Source organism: Manis pentadactyla, chromosome 3, assembly GCF_030020395.1.
Source record: "Manis pentadactyla isolate mManPen7 chromosome 3, mManPen7.hap1, whole genome shotgun sequence".
Taxonomy (NCBI): Eukaryota; Metazoa; Chordata; class Mammalia; order Pholidota; family Manidae; genus Manis; species Manis pentadactyla.
Window position 1 is genome coordinate 727,897 of NC_080021.1, and position 9,018 is coordinate 736,914.

At 58.8% G+C, this 9,018-nt stretch overlaps 1 protein-coding gene across 1 annotated transcript; it reads right to left on the reverse strand.

Moving 5' to 3' along the window:
• Positions 1–1,225: 1,225 nt before the first annotated feature.
• On the reverse strand, positions 1,226–6,600 carry HSF1 (heat shock transcription factor 1). The gene is made up of 13 exons (XM_057497588.1): positions 6,589–6,600; positions 5,898–6,006; positions 5,408–5,544; positions 5,109–5,233; positions 3,850–3,925; positions 3,712–3,773; positions 3,490–3,586; positions 3,270–3,406; positions 2,914–3,183; positions 1,790–1,895; positions 1,649–1,714; positions 1,505–1,574; positions 1,226–1,431 (listed from the first exon to the last, which is right to left on the reverse strand). The coding sequence occupies exons 1-13, from the start codon at positions 6,598–6,600 to the stop codon at positions 1,226–1,228; spliced, it is 1,473 nt and encodes a 490-aa protein (XP_057353571.1).
• Between the last annotated feature and the right edge of the window lie 2,418 nt (positions 6,601–9,018).

Here is a 9,018-nt window from a genome sequence, read left to right on the forward strand (position 1 = left end):
CTGCCTGCTGGGAGCCCGGGCCGGCAGGGGGTGGTGGCCTGGGCCACGTGGGGCCTACAGGACTGAGGCAGCTGCTTCAGGGGGCCAAAGGCCCTCCTCTGTCAGGTTGCCGGGGTGTTCTCGGGATGGGGGTGGAATCGGTGTCCCCAGGAGCAGCTGTCTGGCTATAGCTGAGCAGGGTGCAGGGGGGTGGGCAGCCTGGCCGAGACCTTGCCTGGGTCTCCCTCTCAAGAGCACATACCACCCACAAGGAGGCTCAGGGAAATGGTGCTCTGCAGCCCTTCCCAACCCATTTCTCTGGTACTGGGCAGGCCCCACGGGGCAGCCTGACCCCAGACCCTACCACCCTCAAAGTCTGAGGGAGGTGGGGGGCAGCCCTGGAACCCTGCTCCCACCTTTCCTTGGTGGGTAGGCTCTCTAGAAACTTGAGGCCATGCCAGGCTGGGTACAGCCTGACCTGTAGCCATGGCCTGACAAGGCAAGTGTCAGAGGTGGCACCTGGGTGGTAGACTCAGGCTGTACTACCCCTGCCCCAACCAGAAATTCTTAACCCCAAGTCCTCATCTCTGGACTGGTGGCTCGGGGGTCAGGGATGTCCTTTGGAACCTGGGGTGGAAGCAGTGTTTCCTGCACCCTGTTGAGAGGATGGGAGTAGTGGGTGACCCCCTGGGGACATGCATCTGGGCTGACGCAGCTCGACACCTCCCTCTGTGAGTGCCTCCCACCCCTTGGCTGGCAGGACGTCCTGGCAGCTTCCCTCCCTTCAGACCACATGGTGCTGAAACCCTCCCTTGCCCCAGGGCCAGCCCAGCCCTGAGAACGAGTAGCTCTGTCACCTGTGCCCACCTGGTCCCGTTGGGAGGCCTGTGGAGTCAATGGCTACAGCTGTGCTGTGGGCATCCGCCGTCCCACGAGGTGGCCACCACAGCCCAGACCTCCAGACCTTTCTGAGACCCGTGCCCTTCCCATACCACTGCCCACCTCATCCCTGGGTTTGAGCAAAGACAAGAACAGTGTAGAGCCTGCCATTTATAGACCTCTGCCTGTGTCATTTGTCCATCTGTCCATGTCTGTGTATCTCTGTGGGAGGGGGAAAGGGGAACTTTCATGTAAAAATCCAAAATAATAACTCTGGATGCCTGCCGTGCCAGTCAGTCCAGGCGTGGCTGGGAAGCCCCAGGCAAGCCATGGCACGCAGGGCTGGGGCCTCGCTGCTGGCCAGCCCCTAGGAGACAGTGGGGTCTTTGGATCTGGGGGGCTCAGAGCCCGTCAGTAGGGAGATGGCGGGGTCATCTGTGTAGTCTTCCCCCTCAGAGAAGTAGGGGCCCTCCCCCAGCTCGAAGAGCACGGGCAGGTCGCTGCTCCCCACGTCCACGGAGCCCGGGTCCAGCAGGAAGAGGGGCTGCGCCGTGTACTGCACCAGCTGCTTCCCTGGGGGCGGGGGCCAGGTCAGTGCGCGGGCGAGGGTGGGGCTGGAGCGGAGAGGTGGTGGTGCTCGGCTCACCTGAGTCGGGGCTGCTGCTCTCTGCCTCAAGGGGCCTGGGGGGCTCCTGGGGGGAGAGGAGCTCCTGGATCTGCAAGGCGGGGAGGGCACAGTGAGGGCTCTGCTTGCCCCCACCCCGCCCCCACCCTGCCCCCACCTACGCACACTGGCCAGGCTGCTGTCAAGGTCGGGCAGGCTCATGTCAGGCACTGTCACTGAGGGGCTGAACAGCTGCAGGGAAGGTAGGGCCGTCAGGCTGTGCCTCTGAGCAGGCAGGGGTGGGGCAGGTGGTGGGGTGGGACTCACATCCAGCAGGGCACTGGTGTCCACACTGAAGCCATGGTTCGTCAGCATGGTCTGCAGGTTGTCCAGGTTGGAGTCCATGGCATCCAAGTGGTCACTGAGCTCAGTCCTGGCCAGGGCAAGTGGGGCATGTGAATGGGTGCCCTAGGGCCCCCACCAGATGCCTTTCTGTTGGCACCAGCCAGAGAAGGGCTCCCCTCGGCCAGGCCCCGCCCCACCCAAGCTCCCGCTTTGCATGGGCAGCAATGGGCCCTGGGGTCAGTGTATGCACGGGCAGGGCCAGGGCACTTGGCCTTGGGGGAGAGTAGCCAGGCCTGCTCTCCTTCAGTGAGAGGCCCTGGGAGCCCTCGACAGCACTTCTGGCTGGACCAACATGCTGAGGGGCTTCCCACTCAGATGGGAGGGGGGCACAGTCTCTGTGGCTTGACAAGGTCTTGCCTTTGCATGGGAAGACGGCATGGACAGGGAAGGGGCTCTCCCCTGGAGCATGGCGGGAGAGACCCGGGTCTCGTGGCTGTGACTGAGACATCATGGGTGGCCAAACCAGTTCTGGAGGTACCCCACCCTGAGTCAAAGTGCGGCAGCTGGGACCCGGGCAGCACCAGCAATGGCCTCTGGCTGGGAGGCCACCCACTGCAGAGGGCCCGGGGTGCCCTTCTGCCAGGCAGGGCTCAGTGTTTACCACCAGGCTGGGCTCTGGTCTGAGGCTGAGGAGGGGCCTGAGTTCTGTTGGGGCCCTCCCTCCCCACTGGGGACAGCGCTAACCCTGGCTGGACTCGGCCATGCAGAGAGGAGGAGGGACAGGGGAAGAGGCGGGCGACCCCAGACATCTGTGGAGTGCGGGCCAAACTGCAAGATAGGAAGACAAGAGCCGCCCAGTAGCAGGTGGGGGCCGGGTGGGCTCTGTGCCCCCCACCCTTGCTTGCCCAGCCTCAGGCAGGGCCTCTGCTGGGCGGGACAGGACACAGTGAAGGGCCCAGTGGGCTATTGGGGGGTGGTGACGGCTGCAGCCAGGGCAGCCCAAGGAGCAGCTGCCACGTGCCTTTCATTCCTGAGGCTGTGGGGCAGCCCTGGCCGGCTCCCCTGGACTGTCCGAGCCAGAGGCCCAGCTGCACTCCCACACTCACTTGTCCAGGCAGGCTACGCTGAGGCACTTCTCGGGGGCTGGGGCAGGCGGGGGTGAGGCGGGCAGGGCACCCGCACCCGGGAGCGCCGTGACAGAGGCTGCAGGGGCAGGTTCGCTCTCTCGCAGGATGGAGTCAATGAGGGCAGTTGGGGAGAGGGGAATCTCCACGACGGAGGACGGGTGCCCAGGACTGGCCTCCTCCACCTGGGGGCTCCGAGGGGGGCTGGGAGGCTCCTCCTTGACTTGCACCAGGGGGCTGCTTGACAGGGGCCTGCATGCAGGGGACACACACCTCAGCAGGTGCCTCTGTAGGCCCCACCCTGTCCCGCCCCTGCCGGAAGGGTAATGTGCCCCCACCTCTCGTCTAGGATACCGCCAGGGGAGGCCAAGGGGCTGCTGGGAGCCAGCTCAGTGATGTCGGAGATGATAGGACCAGAGTTGGCAACGGCATCTGGGGAGTAGAGGCTGGAGCCACCATAGGCCGGGGACGGAGCCTGCCATCAAACGGAAGGGGCCTCATGCGGTGTGCGCCCTGGCACCTGCCATGCAGGCCAGTCGTGTTGCAGCTGGCGCTCACCGAGTAGGGGACTGAGCCGTGGATGTGCTCCAGGGAGTACTGGCGGCTGTACTTGGGCATGGAATGTGCCGAGCTGCTGTCATTGAGCATCAGAGGGCTGTGGGGAAGGTTTGGGGTTAGCTGCCTCTCCAGGCTCAGGCACCCAGGACACGGCACCCAGACCACGTGGCCTGGGCGCCGGGCCCCATGCGGAGGGACAGGCATCCCCAGCGGCTGGCTCACATCTTCCTCTTCACCCCCAGGATCCGGTTTGACTGCACCAGCGAGATGAGGAACTGGATGAGCTGCAGGGCAGAAGTGTGGTCAGCGGGGCTGCAGAGGGGACCCCCTTCTCCCTCCCCACCCGCCACCGCTCCACACCTTGTTGACGACCTTCTGCTGCTGGGCATGCTTCTGCCGCAGGCTGGCCACCTCCCGCCACAGAGCCTCGTTCTCGCTGCAATAGGCCAGGCATGACTAGAGGGCCGGGGTCCAGGAGCCCTGGGCTATGGGCCCAGCTGTGATGGGCCAGGGCCAGGACTTGCTGGCACCCCACCCCTCCTGGCTCTGCTGCACTTCCAGGGGCCAGCTGGGAGGCCCCTAGCTGTGGGGCTACCAAGGGAGGGGCTGGAGGCTAAGGTAGGATGGAGGGCACAGGGTGCTGGGTGCACCCCAGGATCCTTGCTGGGACTTTCCTGAGGCTTTTCTGGATGCCATCAAGGTGGTAGATGCTTGAGCACAGCCACCCACCCTCAGTCATCTCTGCCCCGACTGAGCAGGAGGGCAGGCCAGGGGGACAGTGGCTCAGAGGTGGCTCTGAGGGGCCCCTGAGCACTTCCTCCCTACCAGGTGAGCAGGCCTGTGAGCAGGCGGTGGCCTGTCCTTCCAGTGGGCCAGCAGCCCCACCCACCCACCCAGGCCCCATATCTTCTTAACATGGAATAGACGCTCATGCCTCGGCTGGAGAGGCAGCCATGTCCTGGAAGACCAAGCGCACCTGGCACCATCTCTAGGTGTCACGTGGCCACTGGCTTCTGTTGGGCCCCTGTGTGAGGAGAGCTGGGGGCCCGGCAGCCTTGTCCACAACACGCAGGTCAGGGGGATCTGCCCCTCTGCTCTGAGGCCACACCGAGCAGAGACGGCCACCTGGGTCAGAGTCTAGGGGTCCCCAAGGCCCCTCAGGAGCACAGGAGGAGACTCAGGCCAGGCTTCCTGGGGGTCCTGGCTTGAGGGGGGAGCGTAGGGTTGGTTATGTGGTGCTCAAACATGACTCAAGGGCAGCAGGGGGTTCCAAAAGGAATTCCAAATGTTTCCTGCTCTCTAGGTCTCAGGGGGAGGTGACAGGAGAGGTGCGATCTGTGCAGAAGGCAGGCAGAGGCAGGCTGGGGGGTAGGGCACATTGGGTGAGAAACCTGGCCACCCTGGCCAGCAGGGCTGCATGTGCACGTGCTCAGGGGACGGTGGGAGGAGCCCACGGAGGGCAGCAGAGTCACACCTAGCTCCATGCTGGAGGCTCTACCAGCCGGCAGGTGGGGCTGGGGCCTCCAACCAGGCTGATCCCAGCCCTGCCTTCCTGGCTGTTCCTGGGATTCCCTCGCCCCTTGTACAGTGGCCCGCCCCGCCCCACCTGCAGGACCTACTGCTTCATGGCCAGCAGCTTGGAGTCCATGCTCTCCTGCTTCCCCTTCATCAGCTGCACGTCGGTCAGCAGCTTGGTGACGCTGTCCTGATGAATCTTTATGTCCTCATTCTTCAGGGTGGACACCTGGTTCCCCAGGGGAAGCAGTCATTGAGATGGACCCCAAAGGAAGAGGGGAGGGCCTGGGATGTAACGCAGTGCCAAGGGGTTGCCCAACAGGAGAGGGCTCAGCGTGGCCCAGCCAGCAGGAGCGTAGCCTGAGGGAGCCGTGAGGACAAGGGTGGCAGATGGGCTACTCACGCTGGTCACTTTCCTCTTGATGTTCTCAAGGAGCTGCTCCTGGCCACGCAGGAAGCTCGGGTGCTGGAACTCAGTGTCATCCCTCTCAGGCTTGACCAGGCCACCCTGCTCGATGTGGACCACTTTCCGGAAGCCATCTGTACATGATGGGACAGGGGTGGCCCTGCCTCAGGGCTGGGGGGACCAGACTCCCCACTACAGCCTGGCCACCACCTGGTCACACCCCGTGCAGCCCTTAAAGATGGCCTGCATGCAGTGGCTGGGTGGCCCTGGTTTCAGAGAGACCCCACGTCCCAACACCCCCTCCTCCTTATGTGCGGCTGCATCCAGCTGGGGCTTCCCGAGCTCTTCCCCAGAGGACCCAACTCCTGGGGGAGAGGCACCTGCGCTCAGCCCCCAGGAGCACTGGAATGCAGACCAGGTGCTGGCCAATGTGTGGGGGCCCGGCAGTGCACACCCCCCTCCCTGGGGCCCTGTGCGCTGCACTCACACATGTTGAGCTGCCGCACGAAACTGGCCATGTTGTTGTGCTTGAAGTACTTGGGCAGCACCTCCTTGGCAAACTGGCCCTGGTCAGACACGTGGAAGCTGTTCCCACCCTGCAGGAGACACGGATGTCACACGTGGCCATGAGGGGGGCTGGCAGGAGGCAGAGCTCGCCAGAGGGACCACCAGCCTGCTGCCCCCAGCCTTAGAACCTGGACCTGCAGCCTGGCTGGGGCCCAGGACTGGGTGACGGAACCAGGTCCCAGGCTCCTGGACACTGAGTTACATTCATGAACTCTGCAGCACTTCAGACCCATTGTTCAGGGATCCCCCTTTGGCTTTAATCAGCACATTTTTTCTAAAACAAGACTCCAAATTGAGGCAGCCAAGAAAATGGGAACCTAATTTCAGTTACTGTGGAGGAAAACACACAGCTGTGTTCAGAAAGGCAACCTTTCTTTTTTTTTTTTGTATCTGAGACAAGAAATAGATTATTAAAAAAACTGTACACTACCCTCCCTCATGTCTTTCCTGACCTCAGTCTAAGAGCTGGTGGAAGGGCACTGAGGCAGGGGCCATAGAGCCCTGAGAGTGTCCATGGGGTGGTTGCGCGGTGCTGTGGATCTGTTAAGGGTGTCTGAAACAGTGTCCCCCTCGCACATGTTGAAGAGCAGAGCTCCAGTTCTGGCCCGCACCACGGTGGTCATTCTTTCTCCTGTCCTTATGCCTGAGCCCTGTCCCCAGACAACTAGCACGTGACCTGTCTGGCAACTCCTTGGAAGATCCCACTTGCAAGGCTGTCCTGGTATGACTCACTCCAAAGCTCTCCCAGGATGAAAAGCCTTTTCCCTAGGGCCGTTTGTTGTAAACATCAAAAGGCAATTCATAAACTTTGTGCCTGCCTAAAACACACGGGGGCAACAATAGCCTGACCAGAAAGCTTAAAAGGCAGGGCTGGGGAATAAGACATTGAGCTCCAGAGTGTTTCTGGGAACCCAGAAGCTGCATGCATGTGTACAGCTGTGTGCAGCCTCAGGAAGTGCCCCGAAAGCCCCAAGCTTTCACATCTGCCTGACTTTGAGGCTCTGAGGAAGCAGGAAGAAGGCAGTAAAGAAAAGCCGTCAACTGCCTGGGTAAGTGTTACAACAAAGACTGGGAGATTTTCTGGTTCCAAGCATTAAAGGGAATCTGCTCTTTTCACTACCTGACTGCAAATACTTCAGTGGCCACAAACAACAAATACAAACTGTCCAGAATCAGTTCAGAAAAACCACTAAACAAACAAACAAACAGCAACAAAAGAAACATGCAGAGAAACCAAGGTATGGCCCATATACTGGAAAAAGGCAATCAACAGACTGTCCCTTAAGGAAGCTCAGGTTTCAGACTTACTAAACTAAGACTTTAACTGTACTTTAAATATGTTCAAAGAACAAAATGAAACAGCATCTCAAGAAATAAAGGAAAGCATGAGAATGAGAGAGAATAAAGAAATTATAAAAAAAGAGCCAAGTCAGAATTCTGAAGTCGAAAAGTATAACAACTTAGATTTAAAATTCACTGGAGGGGCTCAAGAGCAGATCTGAGCAGGGAAAAGAAGGAATCAGCAAATATGAAGATAGGTCAACTGAGATTATCCAGTCTGAGAAACAAAGTAAAAAGAATGAAGAAAAATATACAGAGCCTCAGAAACATGTGAGATAATACCCAACACCAACATATGCATAATGGGAGTCCCAGAAGGAGAGAACAAAGAACATAAGAAGAAGTAACTGGCCACACCCCCACACCGCAGATTTGATGAAAATCACCCAGAGAGCTAAGCAAACTCCAGGATAAAACTTCAAGAGATTCACACTTAGATAGTTCCTAATCAACGAAGCAAAAATCCAAAAGAAAATCTTGAAAGCAGCAAGAAAGAGTAGACTTATCATGTATAAGGAATCCTTAATGAGATCAACATCAGGTTTCTAATCAGAAAGCACAGAGGCTAGAAGGCAGTGGGGTGACGTATTAAAGGTGCTGAATCAAAGAAAACAACCTGTCAGCCAAGAATTCTATGTCCAGCACATAGTCCTTTGAAAACAAAGGAGCAATTTCCATTTCTGGGATGGCGGTGTGAGGAGACCCACTGAACCACTACCAATGAAACAAGCAAAGTCATTCAATCATTTAGTCACTGGAAATTGTCCTAGAAGTATTTAATGAATGAATCCTTACTCAAGGGTACCTGTAGGAACACTGAGTCTGAAGCATTTGAGCCACGACCTGCTCCCTCCTCCTCACCCCAGTACACTCAGAAGGGGTGGCTGAGAAGATGGGGATTCTGCTCCCCTCAGTTTCCAATCAAAGCTTAAAGTACCTCATTGGGAGGGGCGGGCCACCATCTCCAAGCTGAAGGGGCTAAATTCCTGTTGTTTCCAACCAAGAGGTTGGGGGGTCCTTGTCTCCACTTGATCCCACCCACAGAATGGAGGCTCTGTCCCTGGCATGGCAGCTGAGAATCCTGGGCCCCAAATGCCCTCACTCCAGAGAACACCTACAGGGAGCAGCCATGCCAGGGGAGGTGGCCAAGACCACAGGCTTCCACCAGGCCCGGGGCCCAGAGTGGGGGCTCAGAGAATTTGTCCAGGGGAGGTGCAGTCCAAGGAAAGAGAGCCGCTGAAGCTCTCGCAAGGGAGTTCACTTTACTTGAAACAAAGTATGGGGAAGTTCAGGCCTGAGGGTGCTCTTGAAAATAGTAGCACCTCTACATTACGGGCAACAAGCTAAACCATGGCCAATTGTTCACAGGAAAGACAGCTAAGCGCCCTCCTGGGGTCATTACAAACCTTAAAGACTGACCTCAAAAACTACCACTGCTGAAATTTAACTGCACCAGATGCCCGAACAATCTGTGCCCTGAGGCTCTGCTGATAGCAGAACAGGGAGGCAGTGATCACAGGGCCTGAAGGCTGGTCTGGCGCCGGGAGACAGTACGCCGGCAGACCAGGGAGGAGGCAGACTTCGCTCAAATTGCCCAGCCAGGCCACAAAACCACCAAACCCCACAAAAACTATGGGGGTGGGGGTCACCTGGAAGTACTGCGATCCACTACCTAATGTAGTTCTTCAACAAAATTACAG